The sequence below is a fragment of the Primulina eburnea genome, chromosome 14, assembly GCF_022965805.1.
Source record: "Primulina eburnea isolate SZY01 chromosome 14, ASM2296580v1, whole genome shotgun sequence".
Classification (NCBI taxonomy): Eukaryota; Viridiplantae; Streptophyta; class Magnoliopsida; order Lamiales; family Gesneriaceae; genus Primulina; species Primulina eburnea.
The window spans coordinates 21370263-21398237 of NC_133114.1; the positions used below are offsets into that span (position 1 = coordinate 21370263).

Consider the following 27975-nt stretch of genomic DNA (forward strand, 5'->3'; position numbering starts at 1 on the left):
AAATGATTCTCACTTATCGAGTGGAATAGTCTGCGGTGATGGTTGTACATCATTAGTCATTTGACCTAGAAAAATGTAGGGGCTATACGTATTAATATGCGCTTTGATCCGTTTACCGACTCCATTGAGGGTCATGAGATGACGAGGTTGGGTGTAGTTTCGAAATACATATGAGCAAATACATTGGAGTCGGAGATTCACTGTTTGCCTACGGGTGAAGATATCCTATGTGTTGTTTAGATTTCGTTATGAACTAATTTTTCATTTTAGAGGATGACGTAGCTTTGTAGATCCGATAATTTGATGTGGTTGTTTATATGATTGAATTCTTTTTGGTTTAATTGTGTTTCTTTGTTCTTATTCGACTATAATTTACTGTCCATGAATTGTTTGTTGTCTGATTAATTCTATAACTCGGGAGAAGGACTAGGATTATAGATCACTAGAGGCACATTGTCAAATGGTTATATCGTTCGGAAGGCGTAAAACTTAAGCGAGGCCTAGGTAAAAACATCGTTTGCATTTGTCATTTAAATTAAGATTTTTATTAGAAATGTTTGGATCCAAAATGATACAATTTATTCGTCACTTGGAAAGGAGAAATAAAATAATTAAGTGTACTTGGCCATTAAATAATTCGAATTCATGAATATATATTCAACCGAGAATAATTATCATGAAGATTTAGTGAAATAACTCCTCTAGATATTTTCTCTAATTAATATTTTCTCGATTCGGTGATTAGATTAATATTTATTTGCAATTAATTTGTTTAAGCTAACCAAACAGTTTATTGATTTTTTAAAATAAAGTCGTGTCTATTTTAATTACAAGTATTGATATATTTTTACATATACACTCCTAGCTCGTGGGAACATATTTTACTCACATATATTAAAACTTGACAACCGTACGCTTGCGAGCGGAAAATAACGCAACAGTTTACGTCTAACAAAGATGTTAGAAGTAAAATTTAAGCTTATATGATGATTTGGGATAGGGCTCAAGTCAACAAAAATAAGAAAAAATTCAAAAGGTTTATGATGAAAATATATAATTTTAAATACGGAAGGTCTGGCAGTGTCTCGAAAAATCATAACACATGCTAAATGATATTTTAAAAGGTTTATGATGAAAATATAGAATTTTATTATTTATGTTAAAACTGTACGATTTTCATGTTAAATACTATTTTATGCATTTTGAATGACACGATATTTTATCAATAAAAAGGAAAGAAAATATTTTTAAGATATGTGAATTGACTGTGACAAATATGATATGACATGATTGGGGATATCGTGAGGGAGAAGGCCTCGAAGGAGCTCGTTTATGGAGAAGGCCCTAGAAGGAGCCCAACGATCGTATTTTCACTTTTGACGAGGCCAGTGCCCGTCCCCATGGACAATGGTGAGCTAAGACTTATCAGTCGATCACATGATGATACAATTACAGCTAGTCACTTTCAAGGATCAAACTTCACCCAAAAATTATATACGATGAAGGAAAGCTTTAAGATTTATTTACGCTTACAAATTTATACTAGCTATTTTAAATAAAAGCATGGTTTTTATGCATGCGCTTGTATATGTATTATTTGTTACATATGGTTAGAGCGTGTTGAGTAATTGGACTAACTAGGTTTGGATGACTGCAGGTGAGGATGGTAATGAAGGAGGCACCGACGCTTGAATGAATCGAGTCTAGCAGTACACTCACGAAAGACATTTATTTTCCGTACTTTCTTAGTATTTTAAAGTTTTTACGAAAATATTTTGAGGATTTTATATTTAGATATTTATGCTTTATTTTGAAGTTTAATTTTTGATTATTTTAAAATATTGACGTATGATTTTGGTGATTGACGATTTATGGATTGTTATGAATTTATGTTTTTTCGAAATGTTGAGTTATTTTTGTATGGATGATTCAAATTTTATATATAAAAATTAGAAGGATTTTAAAGTTAAAAAGTAAGGGACGTTTCAGTTGGTATCAGAGCGAAGGATCCCGAAAGAGTTGTGTTACTGCCACTCCGAGAAGCTCAAGAAGTCAAGCCTCAAGTTTGTGAGTTTTTCTGCTTTAAGATTTATATGCTGAGTTTTAAATGCTTATATGATACATAAATTAAGAAGTTAGACGTAATTTTAAATTCAAATGTATGTTGGTTACGTGGTTTGGACGACATGTACAGAGATGCCTCCAAAACGAGTTCTGTTAATATCATCAAGAATACTAAGAAAATGTTAACAAAAAAAACTTCGATATGGATATGAGAGAAGTAGATGTCATGTTGGGAATAAAGTTACCAAAACATCGGAAGGACGTGTTTTGTTGCAATCTCACTATGTTGAGAAAATATTGAAAAAATATAATGCGAATGATATGTCCTTGATGAAAAAAACGCGTGGATCTAAGTTTGCATCTTTCTAAAAATAAAGGTGAACTCATATCTCAATTAGAGTATTCGAAGATCATAAGCAGTCTGATGTATCTCATGAACTGCACTTGTCCAAATATTGCTTATAATGTCAACAAACTAAGCAGATTTACAAGTAATTCTAGTAATGATCATTGGAAGGCATTAGTAAGGGTACTTAAATATTTAAGATAAACCTTAAATTATGGATTACAATATACGAGATATTCCACGGTCCTATAAGGTTATAGTGACGCAAATTGGATATCTGACACAAATGATTCAAAATCCACAAGTGGTTACGTATTTACCATTCGTGGTGGGGCTATAACAATTAAGTCTTCTAAGTAAACTTGCATTGCTCGATCCACAATGGAATCGGAATTTATAGCTTTAGACAAAGCTGGAGAAGAAGCCGAGTGGTTTCGAAATTTCTTAGAAGAAATCCCTTGTTGGAATAAGCCAGTGTCCTCAATAATAATTCATTGTGATAGTCAATCAGCAATTGGAAGGGCGCAAAACAATATATATATAATGGTAAGTCTCGACACATCCGTGGTAGACATAATACCATATGACAATTGATCTCCAATAGCATTATCTCCATTGATTATGTAAAATCAAAGTAGAATATTGGTGATCCACTTACAAAAGATATACTGAGAGATCAAATGAATTGTTTATCAAGAGGAATGAGATTAAAACCCCCGAATTAAATCTTGTAGTGGATACCCAACTTAGTTGACTGGAGATCCCAAGATCGAGGTTCAAAATGGACAACTAAATTACGAGATTGGTAGAAACACCTTGGAGAAATATCCTACCTATTCCTATGATAAGAGATGTTGCCCACAAAGGAGTATGATGCTAGGTTTTACCTTTAATGATCCCTAAGAGATACTAATACGTATGTTGGAGTATAGTGGGATACTCTCCTAGGAGATCACTAACGTAAGTGCGAAATGTGGCCGCTTCAAATATGAAAAGCACTCGCAAAACCAAGCGGTGTCCACGACTGAAATGGACCCAACAGTGAGGACATAATGAAATGTTAGACATCATATTATGTGAATATAATTGTCTTGGTTTACACAAAACGGCTGATGGCTCTGTTTGGGCACCTGTGAAGGTGCTTCAAACACGATATTCTCAATGAACTGCAATAGCTCGTGTTCTAAGAATGTATACATCGATGAATTAAATCGAGTTTGGTTAGAAACCAAACGAAAAATACTCGAAGTAATCTTTCGTTAAGAAAAGTGGTCGGTTTAAGCTTTTAATCTTGTGTAACTAATTAACTGAAGATAAGTGGATCGGTTCTCGCATGTGTCAGTTCAGTTATGGTGAGAATTGAACTGATAGATACTCGAACTGATCAAATCAGTTTAAAGCCAGGGGTTAACTGTCGAGCCCAAATTCAGTACACGTAAATCCCATGCATTTTATTTAAGTGTTAAATTAATTATTCAAGTTTAATGATTTATAACGATGCATGATATATTTAAATCGCATTATTTTAATTATTTATGTTTATGTGATGAACGTTAAATGTTTTCTTGAGTTTCATGTTTCAGGCGATTATTCGATGCGGGATTGAGGAAAAGAGACGTCGACGAAATTTGGCAATTTTAATGCGCTATTTTATTTTAAGTTAGGATTGGGGTATTTTAAATGATTTAGTTAATTTTTAGCATTTTAAAGGCCTGATTAATTTATTAGGTGATTTTAAGATTTTAAAACTTTTAAAGTTTAGTCATTGTGCATTTTATTTTGTTAATTAGGGGATTTTGTATGAGTAGAGGGGATTAACTTTTAACTAACATTTTTATTTATCATTAAGCAACCTAATTAACCCTAATTAATCTCACACACACACACACGTTACACCTAATTACCCATAATTAATCACACACACACACGTCACACACACTCACACACGCTTACACATTTTTACACACACGACATATACAATTTGCACACACACATATTTCATCCCATTCCATTTCATCTTTTTGAAGAGAAAACTTAGGGTTCTTAAGAAAATGCAGCCGCCCCCTTCCCTCTTTAATTTCCAGCAAGTTTCCGTCAATTTTCTTCAAGAAAATCGTGTCATGTTCGTCTTGGATCGTCTCTCGCATCCTTCCCGCTTCGGTATCGTCGTTTCGGTATTTCAAATCATCAAAAAGCATGTATATTCTTCCATTTTCGCACTGATCTTGTCATATTATTAACTTTGATGTTTATTGTATGAAAAATATGTGACTGTTATGCAAAAGTTTGAGCAAAATGGTTGGATCGATTTTGAAACGTTTTTGGATCTCAAAACTCTAAGTTTGATGTCATTTTAACTACTGCGACTTTTCGGTCGACTTTTTAGAAAAACTTTCAACATATAAAACGTATAACTTTTTGTTATATTCGATTTGACAGTAAATTCAAATTATTTCAATAATAATTGAGTGAGTTATGGTCGTTTTCGTGGGACTGCTCAAACTGCGTTTTTTCGAAAAATATGTTCTTGATGTGTTCTTGAAGTTTTATTGTTGCAGGCTTCGTTGGGAATCGATGGGTGAGTGCTGCTGCGTTTGGGTATGTTGAGAATGATGTTGGGATGATTGTTGGTGTTTCGTTTCGGGTCATTAGGCACATGGTCGAATTAGAAGTCGTAGTAATGGTTTTAGCGCCAAGGGTCGTGTTTATGGGTTATGTTGCGTTACTTATGAGGCGTCGTTTTGGAAGACGTTTGGGACGTTTGTGGAGTCGAGTCAGTGCCATAGTGTCCTAGGATGAGTCTCGAGGCGTTGCTCACTGTGCGTTTAATCGAATTTGGAGAGAATAAGCTTCTAAGTCGTGGAGTCTAGAAGACTCGGCGCACAAGCGGTAATATTTTACTGCCCGAGCGCCACTCTTTCTGTCCGAGGGTAGGCTTCCAGAAGACTTGGCGCTCAAGAGGTAATATTTTACCGCCCGAGCGCGGCCCCATCTGTAAGAAGGTCCGGTTTCCACTTATTTTCAAGTTTCAATAGTGAGTTCATGTCTTTGATTTTTGGGAAATTTTCACACATCATTTTAGAGATTGTTCGGGTTCGATGTCATGGGTTAGTACGATGATTAAACGAGGTCAAGTCCCGAGTGATCTAGAATGTCATAAGCTATTTATTTACTTCGGTGGTGAGCGCGATTTCCTACACCTAAGTTATGAAAGTTAAGTGCTTGAAATGTGTTAGTATGTGCAGCAGTGGCCCCAAGCGAGATCCAACGAATCCCTCAACGCCAAGTAATTAAGTTCGACGTGCAAAAGGAAATATTTTCATGTTTTTGAGGTATGCTAATGTCTTGTGACCAAATTATGTATGTGATTGGAAAGCATTAAAGCATAACCAGGGACCAATCCACCCCGATAAAGCATGACCTGGTTTAGATCAGGATTGGAAAGCGGTAAAGCATGACCATGGACCAATCCACCCGTTAAAGCATGAACGGGGATCTCATGTATGTGGCAGTGGATCTTCCCTGTCAGCCAAGTACTGTGGTTTAGTCTGATCAGTCGTTTAATGTATGGGTCAATTGCTTTGAAATATATCTATACGCAAAATGATGAGGTTAATGTATGTTCAAGTATGTATGTTGCAAGCATGTTTGAGGAAAGTATCACGTTATGGCATGTCTATGTATGTATGCAAGTTCAAGCTTTTATACACATATCCAAGTTTCAAGTGTGTACGCTCTATTTTAAAGATTGCATGTGGTTTTACTACGTAGTACTTGTTATTCTCAGTTTATACATGTTGAGTCTTTAGACTCACTAGACTTGATCGATGCAGGTGAAGATGACTTTGAGGAGACGAGGGGTGCGGACCAGTGAGCTGGCTTGGACTGAGTGGGAGGTTAAACCCGAGGACCGTCCAATGTTTTTAAGATTTCACGCATGACAAATTTTATTACTCTGATTTCATGTTCTGAGGTTACGATGTTTTAAACTAGTGTTTTTAGGAAACTGATCGATGCAGGTGAAGATGACTTTGAGGAGACGAGGGGTGCGGACCAGTGAGCTGGCTTGGACTGAGTGGGAGGTTAAACCCGAGGACCGTCCAATGTTTTTAAGATTTCACGCATGACAAATTTTATTACTCTGATTTCATGTTCTGAGGTTACGATGTTTTAAACTAGTGTTTTTAGCAAACTTTATTCGTGACCCTTTTATTTCAATTATTTTTGGAAGAAGTGTTTATTTTAAATAGAAATTTGAGAGTTTATTTATTATGTAAGAAAATTTTTATTTTTCCGCAAATTTTAAAATAGTTAAAAGTACGGGGCGTTACATTTACAGTTAGAGTACACAAGATATGTTTATGGATGTTCAGAGACTTCAACTGCACCTACATCACCCCTTCTACCACCTTGGGTAGGTATCACTAGAAGACTTTGATTAATTACAACAAGTGTAATAACCCACCCATCTTTGGACTTACCAACTACCTAACTGAATCATAGTCTAGACTGAAGGCATCACCTTCTAGCCAACACGTGTTTAACGTCTGTGTCAAAGACTATATACACATGTTTTACGTCTTTGTGCAAGAAAAAATTTGAGTGTTGTTGTATGTGTGTGAGAACTGATCTCTGAAAACAACCCAAATGGTGTTCTCACACACTGAAGGAAATAAGCATTTACACTAAGCTTATATAACTTGAAGTGTTCCATCGACTGGGCTGATTTCTTTTTTGTAAGCCAGTATGCAATAAGCATGCCCTTTCTTTTCTTTCTTGTTTTTTTCACTTGTCATCTCTCATCATAGTCTCCACTGAGCTTCGGCTTTTATTAATAAGCGTTTGGCCGAACGTATGGTAAGACTTAGTGAATGAATCTGTTGCAGTTTGAATTTGTTCCCCCAAATAGGTATCTGGAACATTTGGCTTTAAGCGCTGCTGCAACGTCTTTTATTATACCTTGATCGTACAATAGCTTTTGTACCTTTGTGCACAGCTGCATTAAGCTTGTCGTATCTACAAACTGGTTCGCTTCTAACTGATCTTTTGAACTAGTCAGTTGAACTGGTGAGGTGAAATCAGTTGACTCGTCAGCTGAACTGATTTAACTGATTCAGTTGAACTGGTCAGTTGGGCTCTTCATCAGTTGAATACTTCATCAGCTGGTCGGGCTTCTGAAGGTCTTCTGCTGAACCTCCTATCATCTGGACAATCAGTTGAATTGCTCTGGATACGTTAGTTGTACTGGTCAGTTCGATCAATCAGTTGGCACTTTCAGTTTGCGTCTCGATAGCTTCAGTTTAAGCTTGATAACTGATCAGTTCAAAGCCTGATCAGTTTCAGTTTCTGCTCACTTAGGTAAACTCATTAGAAACAAATAAAAAAGTTTTGTTAACATCAAAATCAAGATTGTGAACATGAAATGTTTCAACAATGGTGAATAGTTCAAGGCATCATGTCCACTGATTTGCAAGTAAATCCGATTATATCTTACTAAGGAATGTTCAAAGCCAAAAGCTACCTATCCCGATGCAATAATCTTTCGCTAGAACGCTATTTGTCGAGTCATCTTAGTCACATGCATGAATTTTCATTTATGTGAGGGATTGTTAGAAAAAAATGAGTTTAGTACTCATTTAAAATCGATAAAATAATTCGAACAAGTTACGTGACGAACATAATTATTTCTCGATTACCAATTAGGGTAAATGAGAAATTAATTGAGTTCAAATTTTATCGAGTGAAAAGATTGAATGAAAATAATTATGTATATATATTTTATAATATATATATATATATATATATTATTAATATATTGTATTAACATTAGACTTGGCCGAAAGGTCATGTCTTTTAAGATTCAATTTATGAAGTGGTGCATTATTTCACGAACTTGAAATTTTTAAACGTTATCAAGATGATATGCAAACTTTCTAATTTCGAATGTTAGAATTGTTATTATGTGACTTTAAAATTTGTAGTTCTACTATCTTAAAGTCGTAGTAGTTGTATTTTAGGAAACGAATTGCCAACAACCGTGAGTACCGAGGCGGGGCAATATCGTTTTAAAGAAAAAATTGAAACTATTGCCTCGACTATTTTCTCGTAACCATTTGGTTCACCCATTTCTATCTCGAGATTTTCCAAGATAAAAAAAAAACCTACCAACTCATATCAGGAGACTTGCATTGATGCGTTTGAGAACACCACAGGTACAATATATTACTTGTCCATAAATCTTATATATAAATCCAATTAAATATATATAATGGAGTAGATCTCTTGTGAGACGGTCTCACAAATCTTTATCTGTGAGACGGGTTAACCCTACAGATATTCACAATAAAAAGTAATAATTTTTCATGGATGACCCAAATAAGAGATCCGTCTCACAAAATACGACCCGTGAGACTGTCTCACACAAGCTTTTGCCAATATACAAAGTGGTCTCCATAATTTATCACAAAAAAAATAATTTAGATGGTCGTAATATATGTCACAAGAAAATTAACTACTTTTCTTAACTACAAATATATAGCATGTTAGAAAACAAAATCAGCCATGATATAGGATAATTAATTTGTTTGCATGAGAATATCTCAATGCGTATTTATTGTGACTCATATGTAAGAATTATTTTCGCATTGTGGAATGCGCTTAATGTGTGAACAGGGCACAGGTGACACTGGAGAGAAGATGAAGAAGCTGCTGAAAACAGCATCGGAGCTATCAAGCAATGGCCTCGCCATGGTCGCTGATTTCACCTCCATTTTGTTTTCCTTGCAGCTAGGAAGCGTGGGCAGCAGCCGTCGGCTACTCGAATCCAACGGCACGCCTTCTTTCGCTGCTAAGAAAATGAGGCTTTTCGCCTCCTCACCCATATCGTTGAATCCCAACGCTGTGGTGGCACAAGACTGGAGTGGTCAGTACAAGACCAACGGCGCCGCCATCTCCGCCATCTCCACCATCCCCAAGAAAAATAATCAGACGTTTGTCATATTTGTCAAGGCTGGTTATTACAAGGAGACTGTTAAAATCACAAAGAAAGTCAACAACATTGTGTTGATTGGAGAAGGGCCGAACAAGACTAGAATCACCGGGAACAAGAACTTTGTCGACGACACTCGGACCTTCCACTCTGCCACCCTTGGCGAGTTTTTTACTACTGTTTCTAGATCTCACAAAAATATGCATTCCGAATTCTTATTTCTAAACATGCACAGTGCATGGTGCTACTACTAATTTCAGCCGTGAACGGAGATGGTTTCATCGCCAAGGACATCGCCATTGATAACACCGCCGGCGCGAAAAAGCACCAGGCCGTGGCTGTCCGTGTTGAAGGGAAATATAATTTTCTAATTTTGAATGATATATCTTATTGATTTAAAATTATTTCCCTAATATTTTGTTTCATTATTGATCTAATTGAGTTTATTATTTAATATGATTTTGCCTTTCTTAGATAAGGAGATAATCATTCAAATATATTCAACGATGTGTTATTGATATTTCAAAAGAGATTATTCCTAATAAAACTCTTATCTTTCCTTGTGAAATAGGTTTCCCTATGGAATGAAACTCTACATCTATAAATTAGAGACCAAGTACATCATTGAAAGCTTCTTCCTCTCGTTCAATATTCACTCTCTTGTGCACGTTCAGAATTTCAGAGAAAATCCTGTTCAAGAGACGTGATGTGGTTTGAAGAGTGGTGATTCCGTGTTGCTCTGAATGTTGCCAACATCTACAGACAACATTCGTAACGATGTTGACTGAAGATTACATCTAATTGATCGTGCTTTTTGGGATCACGTTTTGCTTTCTTATTTATGTTTTAATATTGTTGGTAGTTTTTAGAAAGCTTTATTTTTCTCAAAGTGTTGAGAAAATTGATTTTTGTCATAGTCACTAGTGTTAGGTTTTTTGTAAACGATTGAGTTTTCTAGTGATTAATTTTGGCCATAAGGCACCGCACAAGTATTTATACTTGTGCATATTTAATCTCGTCCATTTATTTATGTTGAGCGAATTTGTGTTACAAACTTTATTTTTCCGTTGCATGTTATCCGAGATGTTGTAACATCTGGAGTAACATTTAATTCTCATAAAATACAAATTCTCTATTTTACATCCTATACTGAGATTCTTATTATTTTCTATATCTGTCGGACAAAATTAATCTAACAAGTGGTATCAGAGCCTACTCTTGATATACTAAGTGCTGATTCTGGTTTCTTTTGTTTTGTTTGACAGAAATAATCAAATGGACAATTCATTTGCAAGCGCAGCACTTCGACCACCAGTTCTAGATGGTACCAATTACAGCCTATGGAAGGTCAAAATAAGATACTACATAAAATCTCTAGATGAACGGCATGGCAGCGTGTCATCAATGAATGGACTTTACCGGTCATGTTAGATCAATAGGGTGACAAACGGCCAAAGCCTGAAACTGACTGGACCGCTGATGAAGTGCAAATTTCGAACCACAACTCAAAGGCTTTGAATGCTATATTCACATCGGTTGACATGAACATGTTCAGTTTAATCACAAACTGTACTTCGGCTAAAAGTGCATGGGATATTCTCCAAAGACACTGTGAAGGGTCTGAGAGTGTGCGACTAACCAGATTGAGAATGCTTACTTCTAAATTCGAGATGATGAGGAAGGAAAAAACTGAGAACATACTCGAGTACGATCGCCGCCTACGGGAAATTGCTAATGAGGCATTCAGTGTTGGAGAATCCATCTCCAATGAGCGTCTAGTTAGCAAGGTTCTCCGTTCTCTGCCCGAAAGATTCAACATAAAAATTTGCGCAATAGATGAGGTTAAGGACACTTCTCAGATGGCATTGGAAGACCGTATCAGTTCATTACGCACTTTTGAGATGAACCTGGACATGCAGAAGAAGGACAAAGGGAAGACAGTTGCACTCCAAGCCTCAAATGACTCCTACAATGAACTTCTTCAAATATCTCAAGAAGTAAATGATTCTGATCTCTGCGAGGATTCTATCTCTTTTATCACAAAGAAATTTGGTGATTACTTGAAAAGAATCCGAGATAAACAGAAGGATGCACAACCAGATAAATTTACTAGCTTTCCTGCACCACAAAAATCACAAAATTACCCTGCCAAGCAACAATTTCAACCAAGATATGAAGGCAAGGGACAATACAATTCAAAAAAGTCTGATTCGGTGCAGTGTAGAGAGTGCAAGGGTTTTGGACACTATGTCAATGAATGTGCCAACTGATTGCGAAAAAACAAAGGTTATAATGTGTCTATAAGCGATGAAGAATCCGACGCTGAGGAGAAATCCACTGAGGAAGAAAATCAAACCTCCTTGATTGCATTATTGACAGAAAATCACAGACTACAGGTGAATCCTTTAAGTGTTGCCCTAGGTGTTGCCACACCTGGCCGCAACATCTGCAAAAATTCAGTATGTTTGTACTCCACAACTTCTGGAAATTTGAGTGGAGATGATGGATCAGAGGCTGATTATGAAGAAATCACTCTTGAAAGTATGCAAAAGCTTTATGAAGAGTTATTTGAAGATTGGACCAAAAGAAACAAGTTGAACTCAAGTCTTGTGAAAGAGAACACTGATCTAAAAGCCTTAGTTGCCAAACTTGAAGTAATCTTGAGCAAAAAGGATTTGGAACTTGGAAAGACCAAAGAAGAACTTCAAAAGGCAACTGAAACCTTGGCCAAGTTTAATTCGAACACATCAAAGCTTGATTCCATACTTTTAATGGGAAGATATGACAAGAAAGGCTTTAGGGTTCAAAGATAGTGTGTTCGAAGTCAACTGTTTTTGTGAAAGGAAAAACTGAAACATTCACATCTTCACAAACTACATCTCCAATCAAAAGCTCTCCACCAAAAAGACAAACTGCGGCACCTATTCCTAAGAAAAGAAAACGAAGGTACGTATGTCATTACTGCTTTAAGCCTGGTCATATCAGGCCCTACTGTTTTAAAATCAGGGATGATCACATGAATCAAAAGTCGAGTCAAATGTTGCCCCAAAAGTTGTCCAACATTTCCCGCAACACCTCCCACGATCGACCTACAGTAAGACAAATTTGGGTCCCAAAGGTAAAAACTCACTGTAAAGTTGTCTATACTTCGTTGAAGACTAATACTGCAGGTCATTGGCACTTTGATAGTGGAAGCTCACGCCACATGACAGGTTCAAGAGAACATCTCATCGATTATGTTGAACAAAAATGTGGTAGAGTAACCTATGGAGGGGGAGCTAAAGGAAGGATTGTTGGAAAGGGAACTTTGAATGTTGAAGGACTGCCAAAGCTCCACAATGTGCTTCATGTTGAAGGATTAAAATTCCAATCTTATAAGCATAAGTCAATTGTGTGATGATAATTTACTTATTAAGTTTGATAAACATAACTGTGAAGTTTTTGATGAAGCTAACCGGTGCATTATGACAGGTACAAGGTCCTCAGACAATTGCTATCAAATAGGCGAAGAACTTTCATGCAAACATGTGCAAATCACTGAACTTGATCTTTGGCATAAAAAACTTGGCCATGCAAACTTCAAAACCCTAAAGAATCTGTGTAAGTACGATGCAGTTAGAGGTATGCCTAATCTCTCTTCTGGTGTACCATATGTGTGCGGAGATTGTCAAAAAGGTAAACAGACTCGCGTGTCGCATCCAGTGTTGCCAACATCTGGGACAACACGCTGTCTGGAGTTACTTCACATGGAACTTATGGGTCCTATGGAAGTGGAAAGCCTCGGAGGTAAGAAATATTCTTTTGTGTGTGTTGATGATTTCTCACGTTTCTCTTGGGTCGGCTTTATTAGAGAGAAATCAGAAACTTTCAATGTATTCAAAAATTTGATTACAAGAATCACCAACTTCCATGACCTGAAGGTAAGAAGAATCAGAACTCATCATGGTAAAGAATTTGAAAACATTTCTTTCTCACCCTTCTGTGATAGGAAAGGTATCTCACACGAATTTTCAGCACCAAAAACTCCACAACAAAATGGCATTGCAGAACGCAAGAACAGGACTTCGCAAGAAATGGGAAGAGTAATGCTAGCTTCAAAAAACATAGCAAAGTGTTTTTGGGTAGAGGCACTTAACACGGCGTGTCACATTTCAAATAGGGTGTATTTAAGAAGTGGATCAACCATGACTTCTTATGAGATTATCATAGGAAAGAAGCCCAACCTTAAGTATTTTCATGTTTTTGGATGTGTGTGTTACACCTTGAATGACAGTGATCAACTTGCTAAGTTCGATTCAAAGAGTGATAAGTGTTTGTTCTTGGGATATGCCACTAATAGTCGTGCTTATCGAATGTTTAACCTAAGAACTAGGACTATTATGGAATCTATTAATGTAGTCTTTGATGATTGTGCAGATCTCAAGAAGAAAACTGCTGAAGATGACGTTGAAGATCTTCTGGAATCTCAAACCTCACTGGAAAATACAGATGTTGTCCCAGATGTTGCAACATCTGGCACAACACGTGATACTGAAGTTACCAACCCAAAGAAGATGATCATAGCAATAATGAGGCAGCAGATGATGGACCGTGTATTCCAAGCAAAATCTAAAAGAACCATCCATCATTTCAAATCATTGGAGGAATGCGTGAGGATGTCCAAACCAGGAAGAAAGATAAAGTTGACTATCGAAAGATGGTTGGACTAGTGTGCATGAGTACGATGTACTCACAAGTTAGATTTTCATGCTTTGTATCCCATGTTAAACCTAAAAACGTCGACGAAGCTTTAAAAGATGAGTTTTGGATCAATGCCATGCATGATGAACTTGAAGAGTTTGTTCGAAATGATGTTTGGGATTTAGTTCCTTCTCCTGACCATGGCAATATAATTGGAACAACGTGTGTTTTTAAAAATAAAACTGATGAAACAAGAAACATCATTCAAAACAAAGCAATGTTGGTTGCTCAAGGGTACACACAGGTTGAAGGGGTTGATTTCGATGAGACCTTTGCTCATGTTGCCCGCATTGAGTCAATCCAACTTCTGCTAGCCATTGCATGCTACATGAAAATAAAACTGTTTCAAATGGATGTTAAAAGTACATTTTTGAATGAGATTTTGTGTGAAGAAGTATATGTTAGACAGCCTAAAGGATTTGAAGATCCACATAATCTTGATCATGTATACAAGTTGAAAAAGACTCTCTATGGTTTGAAGCAAGCACCTCGTGCTTGATATGGCAGATTGACTGAATACCTACTCGAAATTGGATTCAAACGAGGTGAGGTAGATAAAACTCTCTTTATTCAAAAATCCAAATGTGAGATCCTCATTTGTCAAATCTATGTTGATGATATCATTTTCGGCTCTTCATCCCAAAAGCGTGCTAATGATTTTGTTGAATGCATGTCTACTATATTTGAAATGAGCATGGTTGGTGAATTACACTTTTTTCTTGGTATGCAAAACAAACAAATGCATGATGGAATCTTCTTATGTCAAAGTAAGTAAGCTAAGAATCTAGTTAAGAAATTTGCAAATGAAAACACCAAGCACATGAAAACACCTATGGGCTTAAATGAAAAGTTATCCAAAGATGTTGCGGCCGAAGATGCTGACAACACCCTTTACCGCAGCATCATAGGAAGCCTTCTGTACTTGACTGCTAGCCGCACAGACTTAATGTTTAGTGTTTGTTTGTGTGATAAATACCAATCTAATCCTAAGATTTCTCACTTAAAAGCCGTAAAACGTATCTTACGATACATAGCCGGAACTATTGACTGAGGATTATGGTATATACACGAAACCAACTCAAATCTAGTAGGGTTTTCTGATGCTGATTGGGCTGGGGATTTGGATGATAGAAAAAGTACTTCTGGTGGGTGTTTCTATCTTGGAAATAATTTGATATCATGGTATAGTCGAAAACAGAACTGTGTATCACTTTCAACTGCTGAATCTGAATATGTGGCAGCTGGAAGTGGTTGCACTCAACTTTTATGGATGAATCAAATGATAGAAGATTATGGGCTTAAGAGTGAAACCTTAGTTATGTACTGTGATAATTCAAGTGCCATTAACATTTCAAAAAATCTAGTACAACACTCTCGAACAAAGCACATTGACATAAGACATCATTTAATTCGAGATCTTGTAGAGAAAGGATTGGTTCGAATGGAGTTTGTTGATACAAATAACCAATTGGCCGACATATTCACCAAAGCATTGGATTTTGAGAGGTTTTCCAACCTTATGAAATCTCTCAGCATGTTTTCTGCCTAATCATTCTTGGATGTTGTCTCAGATGTCACAACATCTCGGACAACATCTCATTTGCATATGCATCTTTAAGACTTAGACATACTGCATTGCATTCATATTGTGATATGTTGTGTTTAAACTGTGTTGCATACTTTTCTGATGCACTTACAATTCCTTGTTTTATTTTAAATCTTCACACTTATACATGTGAACTCAGTCGCAAAGAATTTAATGAATGGTCACGAAACTCTGACCAATGTGACAAATGACTTAATATTATTATTTTAAAAAAAATTGAGTCTGTGTCAAAAGGAAAGAAGGAAAAAGCTACCTAAAAGAGCTCAATGAAGGCTGTGCTTTTAGTGTGGGAGCTACCCCTTTTGAAATTAACACAGAAATAGAAGAAATTGGAAAAAGCTACCTAGAGGAGTCCTAAAGAAGACTGTTCTTCTAGTGTGGGAGCTACCACTTTTATGATCAGAAAGCTGTTAAGTCACCAAGGTCCAAGTGTGAAGAAAAATCAAAATTGTTTTTCTGAAGTGCGTATTATCAGAAGATATTGCCAACATTTATGAAAACACTTCATTTGTGAACATATCTCATATTTGTCTTCATGTTTCCATTCTGTTACATTATGTTATTAGGCATAAATAGGTCATGCATAAACATAACATTGTGAATATTTTTGGTCAAAAGGATATGCGTATTTCAACAAAGACATTTTGTGACAAATCAAATTTTTGCAGGAAATCGAATTAATGTGCACCTTGATGGTAAATGGAGCGATAATTCGATGTGGGTTTTATGTCTGGAATTAATTTTGAAATGATATTGCACAAAATTATTGCGATAAAGTATGAAGCCAGTAACGGTTATTTTTTTGCCCGTTGTTTTTTTTTAGAATAATCTGTTACTGATTTTCTTACCGTTGTACTGTGCACTCAGAATTATCTCTGTGATTTACACGCCTAATTAATCTCTGTTTACGTAATCAGTCCTCGAATTTTCACACCGGCATCTCGAAATTTCTCTCTGAAGAAATATTTCATCGTTTCAAAATTTTTCGACTCTCCTCCCTGTTCGTAAACTAATCTTCGATCTACCATCAATGGCAGGAAAGGGATTTGACCCCCATGATATTCGAAGTGAAATGGGATACACTGATGATGTTGCCCCCAACACGACAACATCTGTTACAACACCCACTGTGGAACCGCCTCTACCATTGGTACTCGCTGTTGAAGACGCAGTCCCCTGGAGATTGTTAAGCCAGGTGAGCCTGGAAATCCACTGGATATTGATAACCCACCTATCATTAGGGTTTTCGATCCACCCTCTCCTCCAAAAAGACATTCAAAACGACAAGCTTGGTATAACCCAGACCTCACGCCGGCCAAACGTTTCCGATACGAGGGTCAGCCATCCACTCGCCCATCGCTGATTGATCCAGCAGACACCTCGGGTGATGATTCTGATGATGCGAATTATGAGTTTGTGGCCCGCAAGAAAAGTGCCCCTCCACCTACGGAAGGGAAGTCTACCTCCAGCACTGCCACTAAAACTTCTGAGAAAACAAACCATGTTCCTCCACAAGATCCCTCTCCCTCCATTGAAGAAGAAATCACGTTGGCCCAATTTATGACCAACCTGAAAAACCAGAAAAGTGAAGCCTCTGCCGCTCATGTTGCTTCCACAGAAACTGAGAAGTCCACTGGTTCTAGTAGTTCTGCTGCTACTCCTGCTGCAGTAAATGAAGCCCATGAAGCAAAAGAGGCTGTGGACGAGGATGTTGTCAACGATGTTGCCGACACCTCTGACAACACTGATCTTAGCGAGTATGATCTGGACGGTAGCTACAATCCCAAGTTTTATACCGAGAAGTCATTTTACAACTGGGATCTCTATACCAACAGGGAGGTTATTGAAGAACGCAACACTGATATGGTAGCCTTCTCACGAAACAATTTGATCAAGTTTCTAAAAACTCGCGGCCTGCTCTCTACCGTCTCATCTATATTGCCCTATTGCCATAAAGCTGTGGTTGAATTCTATGGCAACCTCTCATCGGGGGTCAGTGATCCAAGATCGGCCAAATTTGGCAAGGTATTTGCATGGAACAAGATATATAACTTTGACCCGCAAATCATTAATGATTACTACAGCACACCATTTGTTCCTGAAGGCCCTCCACCAGATCTTGATGAGGTAGTCTATGTGCTAACTGGTGGATTGATTAGCAAATTTCTTGCCCATCCACACAAGGTCTCAGCTGCAAAACTCACGACCCTATACTTTGTCCTGCACAAGGTTGCCACCCGGAATTGGACCTCATCCACAAACACCACGATGGTTACCAAGTCTCAAGCACTGACTCTGTTTGCCATTGGCAATGGCACTCTGAATTTTGGGCGTATGGTATTTTACACTGTTATGCAGTATGCTGATGTAGGATTAAAGTCATCCAAACTCCCGTTTCCCAGTCTGATCTATGGGATACTGATGTCCCAGGGATTTGTTCGCAATGTTGATGAGGGACTGTCTGATTCTCGAGAAACAATCAAAATTGTCAAAGCCCTGTTCAAAGGAAACCGCAAAGTTGACCTTCCATGGAGAGACTCATCCAGAGCACCTTCTGCTACTGGACCAGCTCCTGCGTCTACCTCTCATCCGCCTAAACTTGGTTTTGTGCAGATCACTGTACCTGGTGCTCAGGCCCATCTGGCTCATGCTCTTAAGAAAATTGCACAGGCTAAGGAGGACTTGACCTACTATGAGAATTTGGCTACTGCCATTCGCGTCATGTTAGAACTGGGTGTCGTTCATGGACAAAAAGTGGGAGATGATGATCAAACTGGTGCTGGTCCATCAGGGACCAGAAATGAGGAAGATGAGGATGACAGTGAAGAAGAGGATGACAGTGATGATGAAGATGAAGATGATGATGTTTAGAGTTTTTTTTAATCTCTTTTAAGGTTCCTGTTAGCTCTGTTATTGCGGCTAATGAAATTGTTGCAGGTGTTATATCAAGTGTTGGCAACAATTTTAACAACACCCGTACTAACCGAAGTTTAGTCAGGGGGAGAAAATCTCTAACTCAGGGGGAGTTGATGTGAACCAGTCTATGATAAATAGGTTTGATCTCATTTTGTCCAAGAAAGACAAAAATGGGGAGATTTAAGAGAAATATAATTTTCTAATTTTGAATGATATATCTTATTGATTTAAAATTATGTCCCTAATATTTTGTTTCCTTATTGATCTAATTGAGTTTATTATTTAATATGATTTTTCCTTTCTTAGACAAGGAGATAATCATTCAAATATATTCAACGATATGTTATTGATATTTCAAAAGAGTTTATTCCTAATAAAAGTCTTATCTTTCCTTGTGAAATAGGTTTCCCTATGGAATGAAACTCTACATCTATAAATAAGAGACCAAGGACATCATTGAAAGCTTCTTCCTCTCGGTCAATATTCAATCTCTTGTGCACGTTCAGAATTTCAGAGAAAATCCTGTTCAAGAGACATGCTGTGGTTTGAAGAGTGGTGATTCCGTGTTGCTCTAAATGTTGCCAACATCTACAGACAACATCCGTAATGATATTGACTGAAGAATACATATAATTGATCGTGCTTTTCGGGATCACATTTTGCTTTCTTATTTACGTTTTAATATTGTTGCTAGTTTTTAGAAAGTTTTATTTTTCTCAAAGTCTTGAGAAAATTGATTTTTGTCATAGTCACTAGTGTTAGGTTTTTTGTAAACGATTGAGTTTTCTAGTGATTAATTTTTGCCATAAGGTACCGCACAAGTATTTATACTTGTGCATATTTAATCTCGTCCATTTATTTATGTTGAGCGAATTTGTGTTACAAACTTTATTTTTCCGCTGTATGTTGTCCGAGATGTTGTAACATCTGGAACAACACTTAATTCTGATAAAACACAAATTCTCTGTTTTACATCCTATACTGAGATTCTTATTATTTTCTATATCTGTCGGACACAATTAATCCTAACAAGTGTCTCCGATGACAAATCCATCTTCTACAACTTCAACATGGACGGATTCCAAGACACCCTCTATGCCCACGCCTACCGCCAGTTCTATCACGACTGTGTCATCTCCGGCACCATCGATTTCATCTTCGGAGATTCCCTGTCCATCTTCCAGAACACGCGCATGGTCGTCCGCATGCCGTTGAACAACCAAGCCTGCATGGTTATGGCTCAGGCCTCAAAGACCCACGCGGGATCGGCGCCATAGTCCTCCAACCCGCATTCACTGCGACAAAGCCGGCGCTGGAAGCATACCTGGGACGGCCATGGAAGGAGTAGTCCAGGACCAGGGGCGGAGTCAGGATTCAAAATTACCTGGGATTGGCTCTGTCCCATACTGTATTTAATAAAATAAATAATTAACTAAAAAATTTAAAATAAAAAATATGTAAACATTGACTTCATGAAAACATAGAACAAGAGTATTTAATACCTTCAAAAACATGGAGCTAAAACAATGATAAAGTTGTGCTCTTTGACTTTTCTTAGAATAAAACTAATTAATTATTAAATCGTTACCAATTTTTTCGATCAAATCTCGTTTGATGTAAATTACCATAGAATCTCCGAAAAACTATGCTTCCATCTTGTTACAAAGAGTTGTTTTAACAAGTTTCATTGATGAAAATGCTCGTTCTGTTGCTGTAGAAACGGGACGAGTTAAAACAAGACGAATCAAGCTGTGAATTAAATAAATATATCAGATTCGATAAATAAGTAAACGACGTAGATAAAAATGTATAAATCACGTGTCAATCAAATCGTAGGTTCCTGACATAGTTGATAAATTCTGAAATCTTTCATGGCTAGCAACATCAAGTTTGTAGTGATCCAATTGCATTCTCAAGTGATGCAAATCTTGTGAATCGAAATCAAGATAATAGAATTTCTCAACAAGTCGATAGATATGATCAACATTAAGAAGCTTAAAGTTTTCTTTAGGTTCCAAAGCACAACTAAGTTTAAGAAGTTCAACTGTTTCATCCTTAAATCTATTATTAAGCTCTTCAACTTGAAAATCTATTGTAGCTGTAAATACATTAAATCGATAGTTGTGCTCAACTGTGATTGAATCATTTTTTGACAAGAACGGCTTGTACCAGAATTTAAAAACTAAAATTCCAATTAAACAAATTGTTTTTTTAAATTAATTCAGCTCGATAAGTTTTTTGGGTTGAAATCGATGTTTTGTTCAACCATAGACTGAATTGATGTATGACCTTATTTTAATTCCAAAAAAGATTTTTCAAATTTTTTACTCTTAAGAATCATTGCGATCAAAAGCCAAAGGTAATTCACATCATTTTTTAAAACCAACGGTAAGAAAAAAATAATGATATTGACAAACATACCGGTAAAAAAAAACAAAAATATTGACAAACATCAAAGAATAAGATGGACATTGATAGAAAACAAAAAGCTTGATACATCATTTAAATCATTATGCACAAAATTCAAATAATTGATAAATCATATAATATCACATACTTCACATGAAAAATTTACGCAATTTCTCAAAATCATTACTTTATTTTTCTCAAAATCAATTCTTATAAGCGTACACTAGTTCATACTAAGAAAATTAAAATTCTATAAAATTTTTAATATTAATAGAAATTAAATAAAGATATAATAAAATATGTAATAACAACATAATTGTATTATCATATTAGCTAAACTTAATTAATATATTTGTGTGTTATTGTAAATATAGTTTAAAAATATATTTGGAACTTAAAACTAATTTTAAAAATCAACTTATTTTTCAACCTTTTCAACAAAATGCGAGCTAAAGTCAAAATTGATTATAGATATTTGTAGAAGATCATTTTAAAAAATTACTCATAGTTAACAAAAAATCTTCAAATTTATATCAATAAAATAAAGCTAATAAAACAAAAAAAAATAAGGCAAAAATAAAAAAATATCAAAAAAATTTGTAAAACTTAGGTGGAGCTGGAGCCCACCCTAGCTCAAGGGTGGCTCCGCCCCTTGTCTGTGTGGTGTTATATTTGTAAATTCGTACTGATTTTATTTAAATTATAAATTAAAAAGAAGGTGCAATTTCTGAGATAACATTTGTTTGGCTTTGAAAGGTCTCTCTACACTATCCTGAAAAACAAGAGTTGTCCGTCCAGTCCATAAAAAGTACAGAGAAGCATGGCTACAGGGATTAACATTTCATTTCCAGTCGGTGCATCTTTTTGCACAGTAACTTACCGACCGGCCAGGAGCAGGCTACGTTTGCTGACGAGAAATGATTCAAGTGGAGATGATCCTGTTTCTCCGGAGGAGGTGGAGGTTCTAGAAGCTGGGACAGTCCCTTCTCTGATATCTGCCGTAAACGTTGAGAAAGCTTTGCGTGGCATTGGTAATTATTATACCTGAGAAATTAAATATACAGGGATGGACATATAATTAATTTTCTAGAGGTGCAGCAATAACGGATGGAGATCATTATGGGACGCTAGGAGTTGAGAGGGGATGCTCCTTCGATGATGTCAGAGTTGCGTACAAGAACAAGCTGCTGGATTTGGATTTGGACGAGGAACAACTGGAACTCTTAAAGGTTATTAATTATATATTAATGGATTACTGATATATATGTATGATGATTAAGATTAGATGATTCTTTGTTTTTTTTTTTTTTTTGGTTAGGAATCATATCGTATTCTGGGTACGGCTGAGGAGAGGAGACTGTATGATTGGAGCTTAGCAAGGAATGAAAATCAAGACAGATACGTGTGGCCATTTGAGATAGACAAATTAACCCCAATAGTCTCCACTGACGACCCCCCTTCTCTTCAGACGCCGGAAGACGTTCGGCCAACCACATGGCTCGGTTATTTTTTCTTTGCTTGGTTTTTCGTATCCATCGTACTCTTTATACTGTTGAATACATAGTTACATTGCTTAGATCACTCATCTTCATGAATTTATTTTTTTGGAATCATTTATTGTATTTTTAATACGAGACTTTGACTGTATTCCCGAGAATTATATGATAATTACATAAATCATACGCTTAGATTCCCGATTTCTTGTTCTTTTATTTTTGTTGTTAACTATTAAGGACCAATTTTTAAATCGATATGTTTAATCATATATATATATATGAAAAATTACTTTCCATAACATGGGCGTTTAGCTTGAGTGATGGGTTAACCTACTGATATGTTTAATCATATAGATATGAATAATTAATGTAAGATTATAAAATATTTATTAAAATTTAAAAATAATGTATAGTCAAAATCTATATACCCGTCCATATATAAGTATTGAAAGTTGAAACTTATATTTCCCACCTTACCTTGAGTGACCCTCTCAAACAAATAAACGCAACCACCGAGGAGAAATCGTGTATATATACGGTGTGGATGATACATCAAAACTGAGCAAACATTCAGCCACAGCAGAATTTTAGTAGTATATTTCGTCACTGGTTACTTCAGCGATTTCGAGTTACAAAGTAATAGATAATAATCTGACTTCGATTATAAAATTGATGAAGTAACACACCAGCTTAGACTTTGCATGTTAAAAAAACGGACTTACTTTAAATTTCGTAAAATGTTATTTGCTACACAAAATAATAGATGGTTTTCATACATAAAATAAAGCTTGGTTAAGCCTACAAAATCAGCCTAATAAAAATAATATGAAATAATAAAATAACAAGGTTTTTGAGCCAGAAATAAGACAAATCTAGCTCATAATTATCTCGATTCACCTCAATTCTTCATTTTTAAAATTTTCACTCTTCCCATAATCTTTCAACTTCTTGCTTCGCTTCAATTCACTGGAGAGTTGATCTTCTACAACAGTTCATATCAAATGATCTCCACCCTATATGACACAATAAACAAGAACTACAAGCTAGTATTTAGCATTCTAAACAGCTCATGCATACACACATCCGACAAATTGGCATATTTAATTTACTAATAAAACTATACAATACATCCATAGAATCAAAATAAATAAATGAAAAACGCAACATAAATAGTAGATGGAAGATTTAAGGATATTTTAATTTATTGCCGACTAGCATAATCAAACTGGTCGAGGGCTCATTTCTTGTGGTAGATAGATAACTTGTGGTAGACACTGACTGGGTTGGCAGAGAAAATTAAAGGCTGGTTGGTTTTACAAAATGCTACTTTTGTGCTGGGCCGAACCTTTTATGTTGAGTTGGTTTCTCATTGAAATATAATGAGAAACCTTGTCCAATATTAAGTTAAAAGAAGATCAATTTGAATATTTTTCGTTTAAAATTGATCAAGTTCAATCTTCTTTTCAAGTTCGGTGCGAAAAATTTTAAAAATATAAAGAGACTTTTGGGTTTTTTTATTTGGAGAAATTAAAAAATGAGTCGGTAACTAATTTGACGAAGTCTTGTATAAAGCTTCAATAGATATTTAGACACGATGGATATTCAGACATTAAAGGTGATGAGTTGTGTTTAGAGTTCATGGTCATTAGATGATATTTAACAAATGTAAAAAAGAGAAATTGATGGCCAACTAATGGTTTATTCAAAAATAAATAATTATATTGTATATAAGATTTTGTTAATTTATCAATAACAATTATATAAACAGAAAGAATTTTCCCGAAATTTAAGTTAATTAAGAATTATTTTCGATCAATAATGTCGCAAGACAAACTAAATGACTAATTATCTGTTAATGTCTGATCGGTTAGAGTTGAACAATCATTCTTTAAGCGTATCGAGAGAACGGTCCGACTTATAACATTTAAGTCATGATCTTCTATCTGCAACTTGAGCTTGTGATATTATGCTAAGCGGTCTGACTTGTCCAGCGGCTAGACTCCTGTAATTAGATGAAAAATATAGTTGACCCGAAACAACATGATATTGTTATTTGTCATTACCAAAACTTAGGAATTTTATGTTCCAAAAATTTCTCTTTTTTTGGTGATGACAAAACCGCTTTACAAAACTAGATACAATTGTTACATAAAAGAATAACTACCAGAGACACAATTTAAAGAATCGTGTATTTCATTGAATGAATAAAATAACATTGTTACATATGCATGAAAAAAATTTAAGTCCTATTACACCTACAAAAAATATATATCTTCTTAAACATGAACCGCTGCTACCACTCAATGAAATAAAATTGTTATAGGTGTAAATTTAAATCCTATTACACCTAAAAAAATATGTCTCTTTAAACTTGAATCATTAATACCATCACTTCTTTTTCTCTTGGATTATTCTTCTTGCATTATTATTTCATCTGCCCTCTTAGATTCTTTGTACATAGCCTTATCAGGCTGTCCTTTTTGTTCCTCAAGATTTTTGCAGTCTATTTACTTTATTTTGACATCACCAGGCTGCATATACTCAAGGATTCTTGCAGCTAGCTACCAAGGGTTGTCGAAAGATGATCAAACCACGCATCAATATGATACTTCAGTTGGGTCGTTGTTGTCATGTTTTAGTCTTTTCTGATATATCCTGGTATTGCACATGAACTTAAGATTCAGTGACCATTGGTATGGAAAATTTTATCTGCTATTTAGCTGGGCTATAGTCTTTTATCACTGATTATAATGATTCTTCATGTAATATTTGGATTTGGTCTGACTGATCATCTTAGATAAATGATCATTTGGGCTTCATCTATATCTTGTATCAGTTTGGCTATTAGAATCCTTTTTTTTCCTATATCAGTCTGACTCTGTAATTAGTTAGTCTTGTTAGAAAATATAATCTTATGAATATTCAGCTTTCCTTCTTGAATTTAGTTAGATTAGGCTATATAATTATCTGTTTGATAAGCAGCATTGTTATATCATCAAAACTTAAAATGTTCCAACATTAAGAGAAGACCTGGTTCAATCTCAAATGTTTGGACTCTTCCTGATTTGTTCCCAAAAGTTTCGGTGTTCTTGGTTTAGTCCTAAACGTTTACAACTTTTGATCAAGTGTGTCCTTCCATAAATTTAGTGGTTAAAACTAATGGTAGAAATGACCTGTGAAAATCACGGCACTAAAATCCTCAAAACTTTCACGACTCTTCTTTTGAGTTTTACTGAATTTTCCAATTTTGAACCTCGGGGATCTGAGAGACAAAAACTCGTCTCTATTTTGATTGGCATACAAAAACTTGTGTGAGACCGTCTCACGGGTCGTATTTGTGAGACGGATCTCTTATTTGAGTCACCCATGAAAAAATATTACTTTTTATGCTAAGAGTATAACTTTTTACTGTGAATATGGATAGGGTTGACTCGTCTCACAGATTATGATCCGTGAACAATATCACATGAGAGCTACTCAAAACCAAATACAATCAAATTCTACCTATTTTCATATTTATGTCTGATCTCTGATTTTACCGGTCCACTTGAAGCTTGAATAATAAAAAAAAATTACTCAATTTAATATTCAAATTCGGCCAAGATTTATTTGGTTCAATCTTCAACATCAAGAATATAGTAAACAAATTCTTGAAGTTTAGGAAGATTTTGCTACTATGTTCAAATAAATTTTAGTTCAATAACCTCAAAATACAAATAAAACTAAAAATATAATAATAACCTTTTTCAGTTGAGTTTATGGATTTTGTGTCAGAGTACTACCCTTATGCTAGCGGGTACCTCTTTCTTTCAATAAAATATCACTGAAATAACACGGGTCGGATAACTTTGAATATTAGTTCATTAGAATCGAATTGGGCCTTCGTACATTCACCCAATTGTGTCTGGTTGATTACTTTGGTAAATTTTTTTAATGATAGATTTAGGATTTTAAAAATTCTTAAAATATATCTTATTGAAATAAAATATAGCATACTAATAGATTAATACTTTTATAAAAAAAAAAAAAAGAAATAAAAATGAGGGAAAAAGAGGTAATGAAAAAGAATGAAAGATTAATCCAAGCATACCCATCGATTCCTCATTACAAAGATTAATTCCTTCTGCAGTTATTTCTGCAGATAAATCTCCATAATTAAGAATATTTCAATCTATAGAATTTGTTGGAGATTTAGATTTTAATCTATTTTTTACTCTTTCTGCAAAAAGTACCGGAAGTCCTGATATAAATTTTTCTTTCTAGAAATTTGCATTGCAATCATTTCTGGTTAAGACTTTGGTCATAAAAACATCTTTATACCATCTGAATTCAGATAATGTTGGGCATCTCAGATTCATTAATTGTTCTTGAGATCTATCTAATTGGAGTTCATTTGCTCCAATAAAATTAGATAAAATTGTATAAATAAGTGTATTTACAGCATCTGACTCTTCTCGTCCATTAAGATCAACTATAGAAGAGTTTAGAATTTTATTCTTTGCTTCTTTAGAAAGATAAAAATCTCACCAACCTTGAAGTTGGCCTGTGAAACCAGTAATAATGGCTTGAGCAATTTGCCTATCATTATTACCTTTTATCTTTGCTGCAGAAGAATATATTAACATTTGTTTAATAATAGTTTTAATCTGATATTCAGATTTTCCATCTATATTCCATTCAGTAATAGCTTCTCCATTAAACTGAACATAATTTTTTTTCTCTTCAATTTGAAGATCAACAGGTGTTGCCTTTTTATAAAAAGGTTTTACAATTGATACTTTATGCATTTTATTAATCTGCATTTCATCTTCTGACGAACTAGAAATATTATCTAGTTGTTCAGATTTGTTAATTACTGAAATAGAACCTTTTTCTTTAATATTGATTTTTTGTAATCGATCTATTAGACCTTCCATAAAATCATCATCCTTTTTAGAACTTAAAAGAAAATTTTCTTTTTTAAGATTAGGAGGAGGTTTTATCATCAAAGTTTTTGAACTTTCCCCACTAGAAATTCCTGGTTTAGACTTTGATAAAATTTCTTCAATTCTAGTAGTCTGATTTCTTATAGAATGTAAAGTAAGATTAGTAAAATTATTCTGTTGAATAATATGGTCAAAATTACCATGCCCTATTTCTGATTTTATAGGGGTAGCATAAATTTCTTTATTACCTTTTTTAATTTGTAAAGTAGTAAAAGGAGGATGAATCTCAAAAGATTCTTCTCCAGTTTCATGAACATATAATTTATATGTTGATTCAAGAGTATTTATAAAAAACTCATCTTTAAAATTTGGAAATATTTTATTTGTTGCTGGAAAATATAAATTTTCCATCCATTTGAAAAAATCTAAATTTAATTTAGTTTCTTCAATCCATTCTAAATATCTTGAAACATATAATGTTTGTT

The 27975-nt window shown here is 35.2% G+C and overlaps 1 protein-coding gene and 1 pseudogene across 1 annotated transcript; both read left to right on the forward strand.

Moving 5' to 3' along the window:
* The first annotated feature begins 1286 nt into the window (after positions 1 to 1286).
* Positions 1287 to 20227, forward strand: LOC140811252 (probable pectinesterase/pectinesterase inhibitor 21; annotated as a pseudogene).
* Positions 20228 to 21798: 1571 nt separating this feature from the next.
* LOC140812007 (NAD(P)H-quinone oxidoreductase subunit U, chloroplastic) lies at positions 21799 to 22767 on the forward strand. The gene is made up of 3 exons (XM_073170167.1): positions 21799 to 22100; positions 22168 to 22298; positions 22388 to 22767. Exons 1-3 carry the CDS (start codon positions 21890 to 21892, stop codon positions 22631 to 22633), a joined length of 588 nt encoding a protein of 195 aa, XP_073026268.1. The 5' UTR covers positions 21799 to 21889; the 3' UTR covers positions 22634 to 22767.
* Positions 22768 to 27975: the final 5208 nt, after the last annotated feature.